Here is a 25158-nt window from a genome sequence, read left to right as displayed (position 1 = left end):
ACTCAGGTTGGTTTCTTAGAATAGATTTTCAAATAACAAGCATAAATTTTAAGTTCTCTCCTTTCAAAACATCATCAAAGAAATGTAACTCTTCTTCCAGTAGCAGACAGCCAAGTCTGCCAAACTGCATCAGCCAATAATTCAGAGTAGATTTTTGAAAGAGTATATTCAGAACATCCAAATCAAGAGTAAAAAAAATGTTGTGTATTTCCTACCAAGGCTCATAGTACAACTTAAGATTTTTTTTAAATCACGAAGATTGTAAAAAGTCAATTCCTTAATAAAGTCTAAGTTCCCTGAAAGAGTTAAAATAGTATTCTATGCTTTAAGAACTCAGATATACTTCCTTCATTTTACTGAAACTCTGATATCATCCTTTGAACATTTACCGATGAAAGAGACTATATTCATTATAGAAAAATAATACTCAACTCTCAGTTTTACTAACATAAGTGGTTGCTTAGCATAAAGCTTTACTTTTACAATTCGCTAATGGTTTAGAACTTAGGATTTTTCCCCACTTAATGTAATACTTTTGTTTTGTATCATGCAAATACATTCCACATAATAATCCACCATTTTTCTACTTCTACCTCTGCAGATTGATTCTGTCTGCTCTTCTCAGTGCAAGTCTTTCTAGGGGCTATTACACAACCTTTATGATAATGCTGAACTGCTATGCAATAAGCAACCTACATTTCTGAGCTGTTCTCGCATGAGGACGGAGCGCAGCAATTTGTCTACTGTAAGCCTGCCTGTTCCCGTGCACTTCAGAGCCCAAGGGGTGAAAATTATACCTTGCACTTTCAGAGTAAAGTAAGGCACTCTGAAGTATTCTTCACCTAGTATTACACTAACTGCTCAGAGCAGTCATTTGACTTCAACATTATTTATTCAAAAAAGCATCACTTTGCCCTGGAAACAAAAGTTTTCAGTCAAATACTCAACCTTTGAGCTTTAAGAATCTTTTTAGGACAGTCCACCACACAGCTTGAAGACAGGCTTCATAGTTAACTCTCCTTTACAGCAATCTACCTCAAAACCTAGTATGCATACAGTAGTCCATGCTGCTGATGAGATTTACTGCAACCGACTAGGTATACTGCAGCTGCTGAATTTCATAATGTATTTACACTACTGAAATCTACATTAGAGGCACAAACCTAAGCAAACTCACCTCACCATACCTCTGGACAGATGAGAAACCTGCTCAGCTGATGACAGAAGAAAATATTGCTCACTGACAGCATTGTGGGGCAAGTATCAAGAAAATATCAAATTATGGATTGTGGCTATGTATCATCAGCCAGAGAGTATATCATGGCTGCAAACACCTTCAGAGCGCTTTTATTTACATATCAGGATAACTTAATGGACACTATGAACTCTCTAGCATGATGCCCACATGTCAAGACTCTATATACTTACTAGTCACTGCAAAGAATTTCCTCAAAAGGAACAGTACTATAGCCCAGAGGCTTTTCAGACACAGACACTCATAAGCATGCATGTGAAAACGATGTATTGTCACACCTCTGAAATCTGGAAGTCAACCATCCTCTGCCACTAATGCTATGCAAGGCTGAGAACAAACTGTCATCCAAAGCTGTCAGGCCATCATTGTATCTAGAACCTGCAAAAGCTTGTAAACATGTTGTTTCTTCTTGATGTTTAATATGAATGTGGTTGCCAGTAAGTACAGCTTCACAAATATTTTTTTTAAATGTAGATCTGTGCAAAGTTTCCACATTGTCCCAATAAGCCCTCAAAATTTAATTATTGCCAAGGCATAGACTCTTTACAAATAATGATGAGCCCACTACTAAGCCTGCTTCTTGTCAGAGCATGCCATGATTCTCCATTCTCTGGAGAATGCGCAAAACTACAGCCAAAGATCGGCTGCAGCTCTCATTTCTAGGGAAAGAGGAATAAAGCACTCTGCTGTCTTCAGTACTGAGCTCAAGGTGGGAAGTCTGAACCCAAGTGGAATTCCTGAGCAGATAACTGGTACACAGGACATAGACTTACTCCTAAATTAGCATCAGTTCAGCAGAACCAGCTTAAGATGACAGTTTTGCCTCAGACCCAGTTTTACTTGTGAGGATCAAGTGATCTAGCAACTTTTTAGTTGAATGAAAACAGAAAGCCTTTTAAATTAAGGCACAAAGCCAAGACAAAAGCAATCCTTTTTGGCAACCTTTTTATCATTCTCTGAACATAACTGCTGTACTAGCTCTGCAAAATAAATATCTTTCACCTTAGTAATTCATTAATATTATGAGCAATTTTACAATGGGTTGCAAACCAAAGGCATTTTATTCCCACATGGTGACTTATCTCAATACAGTATCTTAATACAAATATTTCATTCCTAAACAGCAACTAGCAACGCAATATAAAACTAGTACACTCTAAATAGATATGAGGTGCTTCTCCACTATGCTGCCTGACAAGATAAGAAGCTTATAATGATTTGGTGGACAGCAAGTGTCAAGCGTTAATCTTCTCAACAAGCTACAGGATAGAGTAAAAACATTCTAAACATTTTAAAATTCCAAATTATATTCTTAAAATAATGTGTTCTTTAAAAAACTGTTCCACAAGTAAACAAAACTTCTAGTCAATAGTTTAGACACTTAAGCCAAGCAGATCCAGTTTACAACATTTTCCAGAAGTTTTATGATTATTTTAGTGAAGTGTATATATGTAACTTGTCCCAGCCCAAGCACACAAGTAAAAAAAGTTGCCTTTTAACAGATTGTCTCTACAGGTTTCAGAAAACAAACAAGAACCTAGACAAATACAAGTGTGACAGGGAAGTAAAAGAATCCTGCCAAAGAGCAGGCTACGCTGCTTTTCAGTGCCCTGATCTACTCACAAAAAGGGTTTAAAAGGCAGAGAAATACCAGTGTGTATAGCATTGCTGCTAGGGCTGTCCAGAAGACAGTTATTTTCAGCATCTCAAATAATAATGCATGACTAAAAAAGTGCCTCTCCAAAGAATTTACAACTGGCATGTTAAATAGTCTAATTGGACTATCTCTAAGTATTTATATAAGCATCTGATTTTTAATTCACAGCTTTAACTGAACACTGAAGCTCAACACGCATGCTGAATTCCTTCAGTCTTCAGTTGCCAGCACCACAGAGTATCTGGCCTACATACCAAACTTCAAACGTAGAACTTCAGAACTAAATGCATCAACGTTTTTGGTTTTTGATTTTCTTCTGTTTTTTCTTTATTTTTTACAGTACAAACTTCCAAAGCCAGCAGAAAAGCACAAAAGTAGTATTTTCCTTGGAAATACCTAATGAAGAGTTTACTGTATTTTTATTCAAATTGTTGGTGGTTGCCTAAGCACAGATTATGAAGAGTCATAACAAGCAGGGGTCCTCTCCACAAGAAAACTCGATTCAGTATCACCTCAAGTTATCAGCACCAGCAAAACAAGTTAGACATGGTTTTGCCACTGACCACCTGCAAAGTCAGTTTAACACTGCAAAGGAAGACAAATCGTTTTGACAAAGAAAATGAGTAAAAATACTTACTGGCTTGTGCAACAATGTTTGTATGCCTCCTCAGCATAGCAGCAGCAGTTTCTGACAAGGTCACAATTACTTCAAGCGCCAACTGACGCTGCATGTTACTGAGACTGGCATCTGCACACAACTATAATCCAGAAGATATGAGCAAATGGTTAGAACAGAAGTTTTGGGGCAGAAAGAGTGATTTTTTTAAAAAATTCCTAGCCTTACCTTCAGACTTAGTTGCAAGGTAGGCTCTAAATGTGGCCGTAAATACTTGGGAACAGAATCTGCAATTTCTACAAGGGATTTCAGGACAGAATCATCGTTTTGATAGCAGGAATCATTTACAGCCTATAAAGAGATAAGATAAAGGTAAGACTAAGTAAAAACAAATAATTTATGAATGAGACCACTGTTGCATAAGAAATTTGATTAACTATATTCTTGTCTCTCTGAATAGGCTCTAATAGCATAGTACTAATAGCATTAGTAGCTAAAGTAGTTGAAGCCTTAGGCCACAAGAATGGACTGAGAGTAAACTTTTCGATAAAACTAACAGGCTGCTAACAAAGAACTAGCTGAATCCTGCAGATAGGAGCAGAATGAAGAAGATAAGGACAGACAAGGAGGAGACAATTCCAAGAGAACAAAGAAACTTAGAAGAAGGTCAGCCCCAACAGTGAAAACCAGTAAGAAATCAAGAGACCACAGACCAGAATTAAGTGATTGGGCTTGGGGATGGGGTGATGGCTGGTAGGGGTATAAGTGAGAGGTGTGAATTGGCATAGAGGTCCATCTTGCAAGGCACCCAGCTAGAGCTGTAACCTAAGAACTAATAAAAGACTAATTGGAAGCCTTCACTTGGACTTTGTATTTTCAGTGGGATCCTAGGGTCAGACCCTGCTGCGGTGGCCAGTGTGCACAAATCCATAATGACTACGAAGAAATAATATGCAGGCTCTGAAACTACAAGTTTTCTACAAGTTATAGCTTACAATGTTATATGCCATCAATTTTGACCATTATTAGTTTAAATATGACATAGTAGACACACACTCAGAAAAAATTAAGGCCACACATCAGAGGCACCAACATGCAAAGAAACACACTACCTTTTGACAAGCACAACTTCAAAATGCATTTTAAATAAAGAAAAACTCCTCAAAGCAACTCTGCCCAAAAGAAGAAAAATTATCCTAACTCCTTTTTTCCCTGCTACGCAAGAACAGCTTTGAATAGCTTACGCTTACAAACACCAGGAATCTCAAGATGAAATAATTTATTTTTTTCTAGACAATTCTGCAGAGCCACCAAATTAAAGCAGACCTTTCAGCCTCCAGTCACTGGACACGGGAAAGAGAAAAAGATATATCAAGCTTTCTGCAAGTATCTTTCCTAACCCATAGCTACATTCTGAAAAGTGATTTAAAACTTACTTTTAACTGACCAGGTTGATGCTCTAGTACCAAAACAGCATACAGTTATTCAATGGTGTTAAAACTCTTCTAGAAGTAGGACACGAAAACCCAAATCTCCAAAGAAAAAGCAGTCTTTCAGAATTTTGAAAGTAATTTTCATTAGCAAAGTATCTGATGTCTTCCTAATGTAGAAACATTTTTTAAAGTGAACAGCTAGGAGTTCTTTAATACTTAAATCTAGAATCCAACACTTCTGATAACGCCATTCAAACAGACCACATTTTCAACTCAGAAGCAACATCTTCTAGTATCAGAAATGCTGTGGAATAAATCTGTCTTGGTTATGGCCTTTTGGTCTAGTATTTACCACTCGTCCTTTGATTCTGGCAAAGGATAACAATGTTTACTGGAAGTTTCTGTAAAACTCTGTATTTTATACCCATTGCAACTTTGACAGTTTTTTAAAGCAAGACTAGGTTTCTGAAGTTAGAAGTTCAAAATGCACGGTGAGTCCTAAAAGACAGAGGCACTTTTATGTAGTATCAAACACTAACGACCACAGAAGTCAGTTGAAGTTCCAGCTGCTTTTACCTCCACTGCAAGACAGATCTCTTGGATACAAGCTTCAACTATTAGCTCTGAAAGTTCAGCTTCCAGCATAACCATTATAGATATTGTACTGAAAGGACTGAGTTAAGTCAGAATTTTATTTTTAGCTTTTTTACCACATCAATATTTCAACAAAATGAACTTCAACAGCAACAAAAAAAGCATCCAACTGTCTCCAAAGGTCACTCACCACTATTCTAACACATCCCATCTCCTATTTATAAACTCAGATCTTCATATCCATCTTGTGTTACCACAGCCAGAAAATCTAGTCCTTCTTGCAATAAGTATTTGAAAAAGACAGATTTCATAGCATACTTCTGTGCTCTATATTTGCAAAATAAAGCTTGAAAATGCAAGCCAAGTGAATGCATTTTTACAGCCTAAAATAGTAGCACTGAAACTTACATCACACAAAGTGGGCTATTAGTCTGAAGTCTAAAAAAGGCATACTATTTAATTGCCGAACACCAAGACGAATAGCATGCCCACCCCAAATCCTCCCTTGCTCCCACTCATACAGTATTCCGTGGCCAAGGTCCTCTCAGTCAGTTACAATTGTTGCACAATACAACTGTCATTGCTAAAGTCACCAACAGGGACTAACCACCAAATAGTGACCTCAATATCAAAATACTTGTACACACTAGAGCCCATTTCCAAGTTCAGTTGATTTTCATAAATTTCTCAGTTTCCTTTTAAGATCAGGCAGAATCGGTTACAGAAGCTAGTAAACTTGGCACAATTTTTCTTCAGTTTGCCACAAAGCCCACACAGACAAGGTTTATAACTTACACTGTCAACGGGAACCTGCTGTACTGACTGCAGCAAGAACTCAGTCTTTAACCTAAATTTAGCCTAATTTAAAATCACCAAAAGTTCACTACCATTGTTATCACAGGTACTTGGCTATTTTCACTTTTTTCTTAATGTGGAAAGGTAACTGTACTGTGAATTTGTCATCCTTCAGAGCTCAAACCATTTCTGTGTCTGGTTTGGTTTACAACAGGCTTCCCCCCAAAAGTAAACAACTTAATATTAGAGTTCCAACTTTTGCTCAAATTCATCCATCCTAAAAGAGGTCTAATGCAGCCTCAGAAATTATCTGAAGCTTAAAAAGGCATTTTGTTTGCAAATTCCTCATTTATCAAACCATAAAGATAATTTCTCCAGACTGTTCTTACTCTGAGAATCTTTCTTCAGAACAATTCTATGCTTTTCTCTTAATTGAAGAGATACAAGATACCATGGGTCAACCAATTTCCCAATTACTGATTACTTGAAACCTCAGGGTAGCCCATGTTTAAAGTATATTTCAATATCATGGTTAATTTTAAAGCTGTATGATTTTCAGTCAAATACCTTAAGAAGAATTTTAATTCATTTATCTACGTAACACTGTATAAATTAATCAGCGTTGAAATATTTTCCTTAAAACTCTATCAATTAGCTTGCGCTTACAAAATTCCTTATCGGTTTCCACTGTATCTTGATGGTGACTAATGTCAGGCTAACTAAGACATAGTTAAACCAGGTCTCGGCAAAGCTTCATATGCTACAGAAACTTGCAGACCAATAATTTACACTCAGATACAGTCAATACAGACAGCAATGGCACACTAAGCGTTACTTATGTGGTTTCTTACCTGCAAGATTCCAGGTAGCAAGTCTGCAAAGTGTTTAAGAAGGGGAAGATTGTGCTCATTAGCAAGCACAAATGCAGCCGCAGCTCTAGCAGAAAGAGTCTTGATCTAGAAGGCAGGCAGGATAGGAGAAAGAAATGTGAAGAACTGGTAATGAAACATGGCTTTGTTTTCTTTTATCATTAGGCCTATTATGAAACTAGATTTTGTATTACCATTTCCCTGTTATATTTTCCTAACAGACATAGAAATTAGATGTAAAAGCCCAAGTTAAAAACTTACTTCAAATTAGGGTAAAGCAATAATGAAGATTTTGAGCATCTATGTCCTCCACGATACAAAAAAAATTTATCATATTATGAGGTGGCAAGTATTCTCTAGTTTTGGTTTTGTTTGTTTTTTGGTTTGGTGTTTTAGGTTGTTTTGTTTTAAACAGAAGAAAAAAGAAAAAACCTATTGTCTTCAACTTTCATCCGAACTTCAAATGTGTATGCAAGTGTCAGAGTCCCATTTTTCAAAAAGTGTGATCTCAGTGTTTAAAACATGCTTCTTTAAAGGCATGACTTGTGGTACTTCAGAAAATGTTACCCAGTTGACTTTCAAAGGTCAGAAAAAGTAATCCACGGGGGAGCAGCAAACTGAACCCATATACCACAGCAGGGTTTCCTATCCTTGCCCAGCATTCTCCACAACAAGAGAAACATTTTCAAAGTACAATTCTCTGCACAAATCAATAAATCTGAAGCCTTCCAGAAAAGCACAGCTTGCTAACATGCCCTTACAGCAAAGCAGGCACAAACAGCTCAAGGAGCTGTCATACATACAGAGTTTTCAGACATACTATGTACAGACACTACATGTAGAGATATTATGTATCTATATCGTTATAGATATCTTGTATCTATACAAGGGCCAGAAAGAGAGCTTAACAGGGAGTTTTCTGACCCCTCATTCTGCTGGCTAAAACCTCTGGCTCTGCTTTAGGCTACTGCAACTAAGTTTCTCCAAGCATAACTACTAGGGAAGAGCCAGCCAGCCAGTCAGCTTTAGAACCACGAAAAGGTTTGACCCTTTCGTTTTGAGGCAGGCATAGTTAGAAGTCCAGATGTACAGCAGTTTCAGGTAATGGAATTCTCTGGTCGGAATCTATGGTTTAACCTTATCTTTGAGACTCCTACAAGAAGTTTCTATGCTCAGGACATACTAAAAAAAAAACCAAACCCAAAAAAAACCCAGAACATAAAGATCTTACTGATGGATGTTCTTGATCTTGCATACACTGAACCAGCATTCTCTTAATGACCTCCAAATAGTGTTGCTGCTGATTCCCAAAAATCCCAGGAAAATTCCTAACGATAAGAAAAGACCAAAACACTAAGAAGAATTCAATTTAACCTTAACTATTATTTTAAACTAATACATTGTTTAAACCACGTTTAACATTTAAGCAATTCAACAAGGGCAAGTGCAGGGTCCTGCACCTGGGGAGGAACAACCCCATGCACCAGTACAGGCTTGTGGTGGACCTGCTGGAGAGCAGCTCTGTGGAGAGAGACCTGGGTGTCCCCATGGGTGACAGGCTGACCATGAGCCAGCAGTGTGCCCTGGCTGCCAAGAAAGCTAATGGGATCCTGGGGTGCATTAAGAAGAACGTGGCCAGCAGGTCCAGAAGGTCTCCTCCCCATCTACTCTGCCCTAGCGAGGCCCCTTCTGGAGTACTCTGTCCAGTTCTGGGCTCCCCACTTCAAGAAAGATGAGGAGCTACTGGAGAGAGTCTAGCAGAGGGCTACGAGGATGATGAGGGGACTGGGGCACCTCTCCTACGAGGAGAGGCTGAGGGAACTGGGCTTGTTTAGTCTGAAGGGAAGGCTGAGAGGGGACCTTATAAATGCCTATAAATATCTCAAGGGTGGGTGTCAGGAGGATGGGGCCAGACTCTTTTCAGTGGTGCCCAGTGACAGGACAAGGGGCAATGGGCACAAACTGAAGCACAGGAAGTTCCAACTGAACACGAGGAAGAACTTCTTCCCTCTGAGGGTGACGGAGCACTGGAACAGGCTGCCCAGGGAGGTTGTGGAGTCTCCTTCTCTGGAGATATTCAAGACCTGCCCGGACGAGGTTCTGTGCAGCCTGCTGTAGGTGACCCTGCTTCAGCAGGGGGGTTGGACTAGACGACCCACAGAGGTCCCTTACAACCCCTACCATTCTGTGAAACTACAGGCTGTAACTATACGTGTAAGAGTTAAGCAAACCACAACACAACAGAATAAATGAAATATATATGATCGCTCGTTAATTAAGTTGTGACAGTTTTTCGTACATTTTTACAGACATGATGTGGCTAACCTGCAAAAATGTAGCAAAGTCTGAAAACTTACCAAAAAATATGTAGAGCAGCCTCACGCAGTCCCGCGTTCTGAGAGCTGACAGAGTCAAATAAGAATTTCAGAACTTCTGGCCACTGGTTGTTGCCATCTTCATCTAGATTAAACACAACAAAGTTTTAGTATAAGCAAACATAAGAGTGGTTAAATCTCAACTGTGCAGGGCAACCAGTCATCACTACTAAATTAAATCCAAAAAGACTGATCTGAAGGTGTCTCCAAGTCACAACGTAAAATATGGCCGAAATGTTAAATCTAAAGGCACTCAGGAACAGAAGACGATCTATATTTACTGTTATATAACAGCACTCAAAAAAAGAAACTGATGCTGATGTTCAGGATAACATTCTTGAGAACTTAAACAAAATTTTATTTCTAAACCTTAATACAATCTCACCTAAACTCAAGCAATTTAAAAAGCAAGAGTTAAGGAATCTTATTTTTATTTGCTCAAGGATAAGGTAAACAAATATTAGGTTTCATTTTAACATCCACACACAACTAGAGAACAAGAGATAAAAATACAACTACTATCAATACATAAATATTTTACCATAGTATCAGCTTATATAAAGTACCTATTAAGTTTCTGGCTAATTCAGCAACGATGTCACAGATTTTTTTCCTCATACTGGACTGCGTTTCCAACTGAATAATCAACAGCAATCCACTTTTGATGGAGCTTTGATCATCAGGTGAAAGAGCTGGATATACTTCTTCAAAAGCAGAAGACAAAAGACGTCGCAGCAGGACAGCCGCCATTTGTCTAGCCTATTGAATAAGAAAGTATGTATGTTAAAGTATTTTGATATGATAATCATGCTCTTCAGAGGAAAGACACTGTCATCATGCTTCCAGATGATCAGTTTTCACTGTGTAGACCCTTTTGGTAAATGGAACACCTCTCAAGAAACAGACGACAATTCTGATAGTAAGTAAAAACACAGTAAAGACACATCAGCTCGCAACCACGTTTCTGAGGATTACAGCTCTTAAAAAAAAAAAAATCATGAAATCCACTGAGGTATTCAATTTTTTTCTAGAGCTAAACCTTGGACATATTTTGTGGCAAGTTAAGGACTTAGCATTACTGAAATGTGTTTAAAGCATGTCTTCTTTCTATTTTAAATGGTCTGCTGAGATAATTATAATCCAGAAAGGGTTCTTTGGATTAACAAGTGACTTAATGGGACAACTTTGTCAGACAATTAACCTGTAAACAGTCCTTCACTTTCACAAACAACGTAACTTCATGCTAAAGATTCAAGACCCTAGAGTTAGATTTTGGCAAATGAAACTCGCTTGCAGCCTTTTGCAGACCTACGATGAAACATTTTTCTTTACACTTGAATTTGAGCATAGGAACCCCAATACCACGTATCAGAGTCTTCTATGCTTGCATACAACAATTCCACAACAGTATCATTTACATATCTGTATTTATTTACAATTATACAAGAACTAGAAGCAAAAAACATGGCTGAGTAATTAAAAATGAACACAGCAGCACATGCAGTAAAGGCAAAAAGACACATGAAGCACTCTGAATAATTTAACAGGATGTTCACAAAGTAGTGTTTCTAGAAGGACAAACAGTAATTAAAAACCACCCCCCAAACTTCTAAAGTTTAACACATGTAACAAAACCTTATACATGTTAAAACCTCACAAAAAAATAATCCAGTACAACATGCACTCAATTTTTTTTCCTAAGATATTCCTATTTAATGTGTACTTGAATGAAAACCAGTGGCATATATAACAGACTTTGGAATTCAAAAGTGATGAATGAGCAGCAGAACTAACAAAATCCCATTTTCAAAAGATCTCTCAACTATATTGCTACAGCATAACCTACAGATGAAAAACACAAACTGCTACAATGTCTCAACACACCCTGTAAAAATCAGGTATTGCTAGAATACCACCCAGATACTATTCTGGATACATTCTGCAGTCTCCAAACTCACTGTGCCTTTTTCCAATCTACCCAACTCTCTTCTATACAGTTAAAGAGCAGTGCACAGAAAGTGTCTCTATACTAGCAGTAAGGAAGGACTAGAATGGACCTTACTCTACATCATTCCTTATCTCTTCCTCCTCCACAGGTCCAGTGCTGACCAAAGCCACCACGTATGTAGGATTAGTAGATCTTCTCTAGTAGATCTGAGGGCAACAGCAGGTGAAGGAAGAGGGTGAACAGTGCCCACCTGTGCTGTAGCATCCGTCATAAGTCAAGGTTCTCAAGGAACAGGTCATCATATGAGGAACATCAGTTAGTGTACTGGGTTTGCGTAGCAAGGTTTTGGTAGCGAAGGGGCTACAGGGGTGGCTTCTCTGAGAAGCTGCTAGAAGCTAACTGTGCCTGACAGAGCCAATGCCAGCCGGCTCCAAGACGGACCCACCACTGGCCAAGGCCAAGCCCATCAGCAACAGTGGTAGCACCTCTATGATAATGTATTTAAGAAGATGGGGAAAAAAGATTGCAGAAGGAAAGAGGAGTGAGAATATGTGAGACAAACAACCCTGCAGACACCAAGGTCAGTGAAGAAGAAGGGGGAGGAGGTGCTCCAGGCACCGGAGCAGAGATTCCCCTGCAGCAGACCATGATGAGGCAGGCTGTGCCCCTGCAGCCCATGGAGGCCCATGGTGGAGCAGATACCCACCTGCAGCCCGTGGAGGACCCCACACCAAAGCAGGTAGATGCACCTGAAGGAGGCTGTGACCCTGTGGGAAGCCCATGCTGGAACAGGCTCCTGGCAGGACCTGCAGACCTGTGAACGAAGCCCAAGCCAGAGCAAGTTTGTTGGCGGGGCTTGTGACCCCATGGAGGACCCACACTGGAGCAGCCTGTTCCTGATGGACAGCACCCTGTGGAAGGGACGCATGCTGGGGCAGTTTGTGAAGGGTTACAGCCCATGGGAAGGAACCACACTGGAGCAGTTCATGGAGAACTGTTTCCCATGGGAGGGACCCCACACTGGAGCAGGGGCAGAGAGTGAGGAGCCCTCCCCCTGAGGGACAAGGAGCAGCAGAGACAACATGAGACGAACTGACTGCAGCCCCCATTCCCTGTCCCCCTGCGCCGCCTGAGGGGAGGATGCAAGGCAATTCTGAAGTGAAGTTGAGCCCAGGAAGTAGGAAGGGGTGGGGGAAGGGGTTTTAAGATTTAGTTTTTATTTCTCATTACCCTACTCTGATTTGATTGGCAATAAATGAAACTAGTTTCCCCAAGTCAAGTCTATTTCACCCATGACGGTAATTGCAGAGTGATCTCCCTGTCCTTATCTCAACCCACCAGCCTTTTGTTATATCTTCTCCGCCATGTCCAGCTGAGGAGGGGAGTGACAAGAGTGGCTTTGGTGGGCACCTAGCATCCAGTCAGGGTCAACCCCCCACATTTAGGAAGAAGAAAGATTCTTTCCCCACTGGCTCTGTGAATCCCACTAACAATGCGTCCAAAAACTTTAACGGTACCACAAAACAATGGTATCTTTCCTTCCCCCTTCCCTAGAAGCACCAAGATTATGAAAGACTAAATTTCTCCTCATTAGTATGGTTTACTTACATAGGAGAAGCCTTGACTGGGGAGCAAGTTTGATGGGACTAAACAAGGCACAAACTCTAATGCAGTATCTTCCCTTACTCAGGGCATCGTGTTCTGGCGCATATTCTCTGACATCTGATAACAACTGAACTCACGTTATATTTATTCCTTTCCTGAAGTAGTAATAGGTGGCCAGGTAGGGAACAGGGCTTGTCTCCATACAGCCTGTCGTCTCAAAGATAAGAATTTCCACCTCTGAAGAACTTAAGTTAAACTATTAGAAGACTAACACACACAGACTGAGTGAAAAAAAAAGTAACAAGGCACACGGAAAGACACAGTATCAGCACTACATGAATTAGCTCCTGGTTACTGTTACTAGCTTAGAAAAAAATTCCCAAATTCCCTAAAGCAAATTCAAATATTTGAAGAAGTGACAAAGAAGCATTTGACTTCTAATAATAAATGGCATATTGTCCTCAGCAGATACCCAGCTATATATGAAAATTACCTTTGTCAATCTAATTATGATGAACATGGCTGGATTAACGGCAGCTCTGGGGCTGTTTCTTCTGCTTTAAGGAAGAAACTACATATTTTTCACACACTCCAAAGGCTCTTTTACGTTTAAGTATTACAAGATATGTACTCAAACAAGCATTTTAAAACCTGCAACTTAACAGCTATAGCTTTTAATGAGAACAGGAACAATTTAAAGTGCATATTCCCAAAGAACTTCCATCTACTAATGAAGTACAAAAAAACCCAGAATTCTCTCCTAACATTGGATTCTTCTGCACATCAAAACTACTGAGGTCCTCACATACAATTGGAATGTCAAAGGTATTAATATAAAAAGTAGTCAGAATACTCACATTTCAACATACTGCTTCTTACTAATAGAATTTACAGTACTTTAAAAATGTTCTAGGATTTTATGGATGATGGAACCAAGGCACAGAAGAAAACCAACCTGCCGAGCATGGCAGCAGAAGACTTATGAACAGAAAGCTGGGACACCACGTTCTCCACAGGCATTCAAAGCGTCCAGGTAATCCTATGCATTTTGTAAGAAAATGACTGACCATGTTGTGTAGCACAGTCACAGTGATTTTTACTTTTGTTTTACTGTTCCTCTTAAGTCCTCATGGAGGAAAACATGCATGGATGGAAGCAATCAATACCTAGGACATGGTTCAAAGATGCACTTGCACAACCTCATTTGGGGATCCAGCCCCACGTGGAACTCAAAGCACGCAGTGCCTAAGGTCCACACGCAACTCAAAGGCAGAGCTGTGGTGGATCAGTAGTCCATGGGCTGCCTTCCTTCCCCTCCAAATGCTGAACAGGAAGCTGCCCACAGCAGTTTTCAGACTAAGAAATGCAACTCCTTCATGTGATAATATGGAGAGGGGGAAGGAAAAGGTCAGAGCCCTCTAACAGGGCTGTGAGCATAGGAGAAACAGTTTTATATACATTTGTTACTGTATGTCACAGGTCTCAAAATTAGTCAACTGTAAATTACGACACAATTGAAAATTTCCAATTTAGAGTTAGCCAGGAAGAAGACAAATGCAGGAGAAAATGCAGAATTTACGTTCTTCTCAATGATTTAGGTGGTAAATCAAAACTGCAATGGAACAGCCTCTAACACCCGAGACATATCCCAAGAACAAAAATCATCAAATAAACTGTGAATATATGCCACCTTTCTGTTCAACCCTTTAAAAAGTTGGAGAGGGACTTTTTACAAGGGCTTGTCGTGATAGCACAACCGGTAATGGCTTTAAACTGAAAGAGGGTAGATTTAGATCAGATACGAGAAAAAAAAAAACAAAACCCTTTGCTATGAGGGTGTTGAGGCACTGGAACAGGCTGCCCAGAGAAGCTGTGGATGCCCCCTCCCTGGAAGTGTTCAAGGCCAGGTTGGATGGAGTTCTGAGCAACCTGGTCTAGTGGAAGGTGTCCCTGCCATTGGCAGAGTGTTGGAACTAGGTGATCTTTAAGGTCCCTTCCAACCCAAACCATCCGTGATTCTAAACACAGTTGCACAGAAAGAAGTAGAGTCCTAACTTCATAACAATGAGACTACACGTTCAGGAAGTTGGAGACCTGGGTTCAAGTCCCTTCTTAGCCTGAGGTGTACAAACTCACATATCATCTGGCACAGAAGTGTTCTAACTGCCAAGTCAGACACTTCCCTACGCTTCTGCAAAGTGTTACTCTGCCATCAAAGTATGAAACAAGAACAGAGGAAAAAGGTGATTATTTCCACAAGTTTAAGCATTTGGTTAGGAGAAAGCCTGTTATACAGTCAGTTTTTAAGAGTTATTTCTGATCTTATCTTAATGTTCTTTTTCCACGTCAAATGCAAGGGGGTCCTGGGAGCAGGATCTAAATCCCTGTTTCTCCATTTAAATGCCAAAATTACTGGGTTGCAGAGTCAGGATTCCCCCAGCTGCTGTCCAAATAGTCCTACGAATCTTATATTCTCTACAACACAGCTCCTGCAAACACGACAGAGTGTTTTCTTCAGCCTAGTTTTCCTCGCAGGGGGTAAAGCAATACAGAGGCTTTGGGATGAAGAGGGACCCATTGGTGGAGTTAAAGGTCAAGTTATTCCACAAATGTTAAACCTCTGACGTCTCTGGTAAGAGTAACTTCTATGGGCAAAAAGTACTTGAGTAAATTGGAAGCCAAGTCGTTGGCAAGATTATGAAGAAGTTTTAGGCTGTGCTGTTTCTTTAGCCGATATAAAGGGAATAAAATCAGTAAATATATGGAGCAAGTATTTATTTACACAAGCACGACTTCGTAGTTGTCAACTCAGGCTTATCAAATGTATTCAAAACAGGAGGTGGTCCAATGCAGCTATGACTTCTAGGGCACAGTATTATCTGATTATTATATATGACATTATTCTGATGAAGAAGGGGCAGCGGTAGATCTTGTTTTTCATGGCAAATGTAAATACAGGAGAGATTGCTCTACAGCTTTCTATCTCAGGGGACAGGGGGGAAAACTACACAGCTCTTATGTAACCTATAATATTGAAGGATTCTGTGAGAACACCACTGCTTTGTAGGTAGATAAGCACCAGTATTAGTAAGCTGATACTTACTGAGCATTAAAAAGCACAAATAGCTTCTACCTCTACACTGAATACAATCTAACAGAAGAGATTATTATCCAGAGAGAAACAGCAGACTTCTACTCTCCTTACAATATTGTTCAGAAATTTCTACATGCTACGTCCTTCCATTGTTCAGTAAAACTCCAGATTTGAAAAAAAACCAAACGTTTTTACTTTTCAGTGACTCTGAAGTCTGCAATATCTTGAAAGCTTTGCAGTTCTTCACTCTGTGTATTGATAAAACTGTTATTCACTTGGATAAGTACCATACCCAACTGCTGAAGCGTGTGAGCATTTACAAAATTAAGGAATAAAAGGCACGCTTACTGTATGCCCAAAGAAAAACTTTATGTAGTGCTTAGACTGCTCTCCATTCATTCTGTAACACTGCTAGATGACTTCATGAGCATATCCTCCCCCATACAAGACAAAACACAAAAGCCATCTGAATAAAACATGTAAGAGAACTGCTGCCTTATCTCCCCTCAATTCTGATTCGAGAAGCACATGCCATTTCAGATGATACGTAAGTTTAACATGTTTAGGCACAGGAACCCCAAAATGGAAAGCATTTCTCAGCTGTAACTTGAAGAAACTTCACAGTAACAGTCATATATTAGTTACACATTTTAAGGAAAGAACCCATTCATTAAGCAAAACACACAACCAGAAAACAATGGAGATCTAAGCAGTCACTTATGAAAGACTACTTTTGAAACTGACTATCCTACATGAAAAAGTCTCAGCTAGTGAACTTGACATGCAACAAACTAGACGAGTGGTCCCTCTACAAATGTCAAGTAAATTAAGATGATTTAGTTAATGCCCGACTTATTAATTTATCCCAAAATGACCTGTACTGATTCCCCTCCTTCTCCAAGTTCCCTGGAAAATCTGCAGAATACAAGGATTACCGAGACATACCTCTTCAGCAGCAGCAGTATTCCTGATTGCTTGTAGGAGGAACGTGATCTTAGATTGACCTGGAATATTCTCATATGTCTCCTGCATGAAAAAGGACACAGTTTATTGTAAACAATTACTAGAAATCATGTGTTAAGCATTAATATGAATTGACTTTCCTTTTAACACAACTTCAGTATCCATCCAGTTAATAGAAAACAACACAGCAAAAAAATTAAACCTATCAAATAAAAAATTTCTAACCTGTTTTTAAATCATGAGTAAAGTCTTAACTACTTATTAAGACCTGCCATATTTGAATTATCTACATAGGCATTATTGGCCACTTACGAGGCAAATTAAGAAATACAATACAAACAGAACACATATCCTCAGAATCACAGAATGGTAGGGGTTGGAAGGGACCTCTGTAGGTCATCTAGTCCAACCCTCCTGCCGAAGCAGGAATATTCCTCCTGGGAATACAACACATACGGAACATGTATCCTCCTGGGAATCCATCATAGCTTCTACCACATCAAAGGATTAAGAACACTGGAAGCTTGAGACTTAACTGTGACCAACAAGCCATTAACTACTGAAAAATGTATAGCCCAAATATTTGTTCAGTTCTTTTTTTGAATCTTTATACGGCGTTTACAATGCTGTGTGGCAGTCACATATCTCAACTACATATTTTGAATAAGAACTTTTAATTTTTAAACTCCATCCTGAATTTGAAAAATAGACACTATTTAGCCTCCCCCCTCAGGCAAACCCTCTTAATAAAATGGAAAGTGTAAAGGGAAGTTCAGCTGTATTGTCTTACACACTTCCGGCATGCAGTTCATTCACTATGCCTTTTTAAATTAGATTGTTACTTAGAAGCTAGAGTGAGCACATAGCTTTTTGCTATCCAAAACATCGTATAAGTGAGCATTTTAAAACTTTAAATGCTTATTTCTAATATACTAAACCTATGTAGGCAAGAGCAAAGGAATTACAAGCTGAAGAGCAACCACTTAAAACATTCAAAAATAGTTCGATACTTACTAACTTTGTTTTTGTGGACACAGTCTTGAAGATAAATTACTCCACCCTTTCCAAATACTCACTATCCCATCCTGAATTCAAGGAACAAGCCTACTACACAAAGTCCAGGTTCATTTCAACCAGTTCCCTTCCTGCCTATTTCCCATTCTTACCATTGCCACAGCTCTTTCTAATACTTCAGCAAATGTACACAACTTGACAGTATACCTGTTATTTTAAATAAAGTAGTTTCCCCATCACACATGTAATATTAGACACCATCTTCCTCCACTTTCTGTACCTATTTGCTAGTAGGCCTCATTCACGTAGTCAATTCGTACTTCCTATTCTCTCTAGTTGCTAATATACGCTCACAGTCAATGAGACCGAATCCCCAATGAATCCATTTAATCTAATCATTTCATGAAGACTGCAGAATTAAATGAGGTTTAGGGTCAGAATAGAAAGTCTTCTCACATTAACCATTTCCATGAATGCATATATTTATATTGCACTACTATCTACAAATATAAAGACAAACACAGAAACAAGGAGGTTCCCTAAACACAGGCCCAGCATGGACCTGAAGCTATGCTTTCATGGACAGCTGAAGCACTGTAAGTTAGCTTCCCTCATACCAATTCTGATAATAATTAAATTCTTTTTCAAGTTGTTTAAGCTCACTGGAAACGGCAGCAACCTATCCAGTTATTCACTGGCATAATTCTGTCAGTTCAGTAAATGGGATTCAGAGGATGCTAAAGAGCACCAGGGCAAGCGGAACACGTGGCCAAAGCCAGAACCTTCCCCCTGTGCTGGTGGAAGACCACTTTGTTGGCTCCACCCATCTTACTACCGGCCTTGGCTATGCCCTGACTATGTACCTGGATCCTGCTACATCTTCACTGTATTCTTTTAGTTCACGATTAGTTCCTCAGCTACCTCATACAGAGGTACAAATTTCTCACGCAGCATGACTAAGTTTCAGGATACATGCAAGCAAGTATCTGTTATCTATACTTGGTACTCATGTTCTTCCAAACCTGAGAAATATATTTTTAAAAAGAGAAAAAAATCACCAAGACAAAGTAAATAAAAGTTTCTCTATCAGAAGATAGACACACAAATAAGAGAAATACAGGCTTTTTACAGTCAACAGACAACAGTCCAGTAACTCTTAATGGGAGGTAAAATGAATGAACCAGGTTTCAGCAAACTGGTCAGAATAAGTTAGGAGTGTGCTAGCACATGCATAGATCCATATACATAAATACTTATACAGAAACATGTTTCAGGAGATCAGACTTTCCTCCCCTCCTTCTGTTTTTTACAGCTTTCACTACACCCCCACCCAAACAGGGTATGACTCTACATCTCCATCAAGCCTAGCCTTCAACGTAACACCCCTCACCCTAATTCCAGCGACCAGACCGGTTGGAAATAACCCATGTCTGTCTCCTTCAGTTCCCTGTCTATCCATTTCTCCTTCTCCCTGGTTTTCATTGGACACAAATGAAAACCTGCTATTCAATCTACCTGCAGTTATTTAAATCCCTGTAGTATTCCATATTGCCTTCCAACAGTAAGTACACTTTAAAAAACCAACTGGACTATGCAAGTGTTTAAGATCAAATGGGAGTCCTGTATGATTTTAGTAAGCAGATATTCTAAAGGCTATGTAATATTTTCATCCAAAGAAATCTTACTTCAAGAAACAGACAACTTAAAAAAGAAAAGTCAATCTAGCTACACTGCAGATGGACAGATTTGTGTTTCTAGGGACAAGCTCATTAACCCACCATGAAGAAGACTGAGCTGGGTTCTTTGCAGCCATGCATGGTGGAAGAATGAGACACAACAGGCATAAATACAAAAAAGGAGGTTCACACTGGAGAGAGGTTCAGACCTTTTTGCTCCAATGAGGACAGTCAAGCAGGAGCGGGTTGCTCAGAGGGCTTGTGCACTCTCTATTCTTGGAGGCCTTCAAGACTCAACAGGACAAAGCTCCAAGTGACCTGGCCTGACCTGACAGCTGACACTGCTTTGAGCAGGAGACAGACCTCCTGAGGACCCTTCCACTCTGAAGGATCCTAAACCATGAAAATATTTGCAATACACCTTGGAAATAGGCAGAAATAAATGCCAGATTCAGTGCAGTTAAATAAGTAAAAATTATACTATTCGCTTGTATTTGTATGCGAAATTAACAGACTTTGAAAAGCTTGGCAACCTATCACAACAATAATGGTTTCTTACTCTGGTTGTCCATAGTGCATATGCATCTACAAAGATTTAAAAAAACCTCCAACTCAGTTCCCAGTAGGTTTCTGACAGAATATGCCAGTCATAAGAATCTAAGTTTTAGACTTCTTTTTCCAGCATATTTTATTTCATAGGCATTATGACACAGCTGTCCGATAAGTTTACTTTGTTATGATTTGGTTAAAGTTCAGAAAGTTGTGAGAAATGTTCTTATGTTACATACAGACAGCTGAGAAAAGAAAGAAATTCAGCTCCTAGGGCATGGCCTCCATCCCTGTGTTCAGGAATGTGGGAATAATTCTTGCTCCTTCTCTAGAAAGTGCATGTGGTCATCAATACTGAGCTTTGCTGGGTTCCTAAAAATGTATGTCTCCCCTCCTCCTCCTCACTGCCAAACTTCATTTTAGGAATTCTCACTGCAGCATCAGGAACAATAATACTTTTTATTCTCCACCAAACAATGCGCCGAACTCTGCTGACCGCTGAAGTGATGGGAGCGATAACAGGCCCGACGCAGCCGTGCAGTTGGAACTCGCGCTAAACCTGGACGCTAGTATTTAATTCAGTGGGAGAGCTTCCCCACTAGGCTCCACAATGGAGCCTTCAGCATGACAGGGAGAAAGAATTAACGCGGCTTAGCCACCACAAAGAATTCCAGCTTGAAACAACGCATCCGAAAAGTTTTCGCTGATAAGAGGGAAGCTTGGCGCATTGAAACCGCTTCTTCTCGTGAAATAACTCCTCGCTGACGACACGCCTGAACGCACGGCCCAGCCCGGAGTTACAAACCCAACTGCCGCCGGGACGGGGACGGGGTCCTCGGCGGCCCCGCTCCCGCCCCAGCCCCAAGCGCAGGCGGCGGGCCCGGGGGCACGGACCCTCTGCGAGGGCCGCTCCGCTCCAAGCGCGGCCGCCCGGCCGGGGCGCTTCCGACCGCCTTTGGGGACAACCCCCCCACCCCTACCCCGCTCCCCGGCCAGCGAGGACCGGCCCCGCCGCCCGGCCGGCCTCGGCGCTGCGTCAGGCCACGGGCAACGGGGAGAAACGGCCTCGGGGGGGGGGGGGGGGGGGGGAGAGCTCCCCGCGGGCCCCGCGCCGAGCGGTGCCAGAGACGGGCAGGGCCGCCGGGGGTGGGGGTGGGGGCGAAGAGACCCCCTCGCGCCCTCACGCGCGCGGGCGGGCGGGCGGCCGGAGCCCTCAGGCGGAGCGGCCCCCCCTCGCGCCCCAGACGCCGCAACCGCCCCGCTCCCCCGCGCAGGGGAAGGCCCGGGCCGCCCCGGTGCCGTTGCTCACACGTGGGGCTCGGCCGGCCCGGCCGCCTCCCCGCTGCCCCCCCCCCCTCCCCGGCAAGGTCCGCGAGGTCTGACAGGCCGTCTCGGCGCCGAGGCCCGCGGCGAGGCGGACCCGTTACCTCGGCCTGCTTGCGGACCGCATTGTCTGGGCTGAGCAGGTTGCCCAGCAGAAGGTAGAACTGCTGCTGCTCCTGCTCCGCCGCCGCCATTGCTGCGAAAGGGAAAGAGAGGGAGGGAGGGAGGCCGGCCGGGCGGGGACAGGGAGGCGGGGAGGGGGAAAGCCGGCCTCGCCGCCAGCGGACGGAGAGGGGGCGGAGCTGCCGCCGCCGCGCGCTGCTCCCGGCTCCCTCCTGAGGCTGGCCGCTCTCTCGGACGCCCCCATTGGCTGCGGCACACGAGGCCTCGCCCCCGATTGGCCTGCCTCCTCTGTGACTCGAAGGGGGGGGGGGGGAAGAGGAGAGCGGTTGAACAACCGTCTCTGAATGGGGGTTTTGTCTCCTCTTGCCTCATTGGTCGGATGTGGGAGGCAGAGGCGGGGAAACTCCCCGAAGAGCGCCCTCATTGGCGATCGGCTCTGGCAATCTCGCCGGGATTGGTCAGAGGCGCGGTCGGGCGTTGCGGGAGGCCGAGCTGGGGCAGGGCGGTGGGGGAGGGGGAGAGGAGGGAAAGCGCGGGAGATTGCAAGGCGTCTCCCTCTCGCGCTCGGTGACGTCGTGCCGCTCCGCCCCCCCCCCCCGCGCGCTCCTCCCTTGCCCGGAGCACCGCTGCTGGGGGGGGGTGGGGCACCGAGCGGCAGGGGCGGGACCGGACGGTTCGCTGGGCGGGGGAGGGAAGGGGGAGGGGCGTCACGGCCACGGTGGGTTCACGCGACGCGGGAGAATCCACGTGCCGCGAGGGTTGTCACCCGGGTGTGAGGCGCTCAGGGTGCAGGGCCCCACGCCTGCCCCGCAGATGTTGGTACGGGTCCCCGTCTGCCTCCGCCTCGGACGAGCCCGGTGCCCCCCGCCTACCCCGCCCCACGCCATTGCACCTTTGGAGGGTTCGCTCGACGCCGTGTCGGTTCCCGCACGGCGGTGGCTGGTGCGCCGTGTTCGCGGGTTCCCGAGGACGCCGAGGTAATCGGCGTTCCCCGTGCTGACGTGGGGCCGGGGGCTTGGGAGGGGCGCGGCGAGGGGCCGGGGGCTGGTGGAGGGACTTTTCAGGGAGCGCGGACGGACTGGCGGGGGCTCGGCCTCGGCCCAGGGGATGCAAGCGCTCGAAGGGCGAAAGGGAGCTGGCAGCGAGCTGGTGGGGAAGAGGCAGAAACGTCTTCCCGACCGAATTAGGGCAGAGCTAGAGAACGGTTTTGAGTGGACCGGGAGCTCGGAAGGACCGAGAGTGCTGACGAATTACGACAGCAAGCGTGCTTTCCAGCGTGAAGTGCCCCTCTGCTCCACGTCCTCAGACCCCAGCTGTGGGGGTTAGGCGCTGACGGCTGCTAACAGGTCCTGGAGGGCCTTTTGGCTGGGAGCTTGGAATCGGCGCGGTTTTCCTGCCTTTCTGTCACCTGCGGTTTGTGTGAACTTTGGTAACGTTGCTGTCTGCTTTCCGTGTGTAAACCAAAAAATGTGTTTGCTTTCGCCTTAACTTGTCTTAATGGTGATTACACCGTAAGTCTGTGGCAGGACTGTTAGCTAAAGAAGGCAGTATCCGATGGGGGGTTGGGGAGAGAATGTAAACCGTGTGATATGGAAGATTATTTTCTTGCCCGTGCTGTTTTTTCTGTCTGTGGACGCGGGGGGTGGGTTGTTGCATAAAAACTGTCTTGTTGTCTTTGAAAAACAGCTAAGCAAATGAAATCAGTAATTTGCCTAAGACTTAAAAAACAGTTGCCAAATTGTCTCTGGAGTTCCAGTGTTCAGAGTCAGCTAGAGCTCCCTTGGAAGGGGAAGGCAGGAACAACCTGATGCAATTTGTTAGAGCAAGCCTAGCGAGAGAGTCTGTCTACATGTGTGTATGTTTCCATTCCTGCTTGTATAATGATCATTAAACTCGGGTAGTAAAAAGCTCTAGGAATGCATTTGAGCACATTTCGCCCTGGTATTCAAGGCGTAGAGGGAAGCATCTGCACTGGGTTGATAAGAACCTGCTGGTAAATCCGGCAGATCAATGCTCTTGCAATTCAAATCCTGGCAGAGTTTGGTGAAAGCAGACTGAAGACTTTGTTTAGGTAAAAAGCAGTTAAGATACTGGAAAGAGTCCCAAGGAATTCGAAATGTCGCTAGTGCGATGTGGTCAGAGAGTCTGCCACGTCAGGTTCTTGTTCTCACCTGGGACAAGTTTGAAGCCGACATGTGGGAAGCAGCCAGAAACTATGCTGAAGAAGCAGGTGTCAGCACCAAAGGTGGTTTGAACAAGTACCTGAGGAGAGCTCAGATACAGCCACAAAGCAGTCAGCAGCAATGTTGGTGTTGCTGGATATTGCCCAACTTCTCCAGTCTGTCTCAATTAAAAAAAAAGACAGTACAAAGTACTGAAAACTATTGCACATGTTTTGAAAGAAAGGAAGATGTTCATTAAATAGCAGAAATCAAGAGGACTACCTTGACCTCTGCTAACAGTGTAGACCCAAGAAGTGTATGTTGAACTGTAGTTCATTCAAAGAAACTTTAGTGACATTTTAAAACTCAGACACACTGAGAAATTGAAAATTCAAGTCTTCGAAAAGCTGAAACTTTATTGAAGTATCTGTTAAACTTCACAGCTCTGCTAATGAATGGATTATAAAGAAAGGGAGAGCTGGGAAACGATTTTATTATACCGGAGTAATGCTATAAGGTTTCTGCCAGAGCGATAGGAGATGTGATATAACAAACTAAATGAGGCAAGGTGTCTCAGACTCTTGTAAAATACTTTTTGATGCTGACTTACAGGTGAAGGGTTTGACGTGTGTGTATTACAACCTTCAGGAGCAAAGAATGAGATGAAGGGAGATTAGAGAAAAGAAAGATAAAGCAAAATAAATCCAAACCTAGTTACTAGGCATAGTGACAGGCCAACTGTGTCCAGAGTGCTTAAGTTGTCAGGTCTCCCGTAGGAGGAGATTTACCGTACATTTAAAGTGCCTCTTGATGGTCCGTATGGATTCCATATCCTCAACATACCACAACAATGGAGCCATGATAGCCTGAGGGGCAAGAGAAGAGATAAAGAAGTGCACAAAGGCAGATTCCCAGCAAAAGTCACCAAAATGGAGCAAGTTGATGTCAGTGGCAAGCTGTGCTCTAGCGGGGGCTGGCCGAAGCTATCTTGGGAGAGCAAGCTATGTGCTAAGAGGACACAGTGTCTGAGAATTGCTCTGGCCAAAGTGTGGGGTAAGGCAAAGAATTACAAGCTCGTCGGTAATGAGCATCAGTAGTGGACTGCAG

General features: G+C 42.7%; 1 protein-coding gene across 1 annotated transcript in view; it reads right to left on the bottom strand.

Moving 5' to 3' along the window:
* Positions 1-22049, bottom strand: part of IPO5 (importin 5) — a 47762-nt gene extending 25713 nt beyond the window's left edge. Inside the window, exons 1-8 of the mRNA XM_075424037.1 lie at positions 21871-22049; positions 17187-17267; positions 10161-10353; positions 9577-9679; positions 8451-8547; positions 7202-7306; positions 3757-3879; positions 3550-3670 (exon numbers count right to left, since the gene is read on the bottom strand). Of these exons, the coding sequence (XP_075280152.1) occupies positions 3550-3670; positions 3757-3879; positions 7202-7306; positions 8451-8547; positions 9577-9679; positions 10161-10353; positions 17187-17267; positions 21871-21960 (913 nt within the window). The 5' untranslated portion in view covers positions 21961-22049. The remainder of the gene's footprint in view (positions 1-3549; positions 3671-3756; positions 3880-7201; positions 7307-8450; positions 8548-9576; positions 9680-10160; positions 10354-17186; positions 17268-21870) is intronic.
* Positions 22050-25158: the final 3109 nt, after the last annotated feature.

Source organism: Opisthocomus hoazin, chromosome 1 (assembly GCF_030867145.1).
Source record: "Opisthocomus hoazin isolate bOpiHoa1 chromosome 1, bOpiHoa1.hap1, whole genome shotgun sequence".
In the NCBI taxonomy this organism is placed as follows: domain Eukaryota; kingdom Metazoa; phylum Chordata; class Aves; order Opisthocomiformes; family Opisthocomidae; genus Opisthocomus; species Opisthocomus hoazin.
Note: the sequence above shows the minus strand (reverse complement) of the source record. Positions and strands in the feature narration are given on the sequence as shown.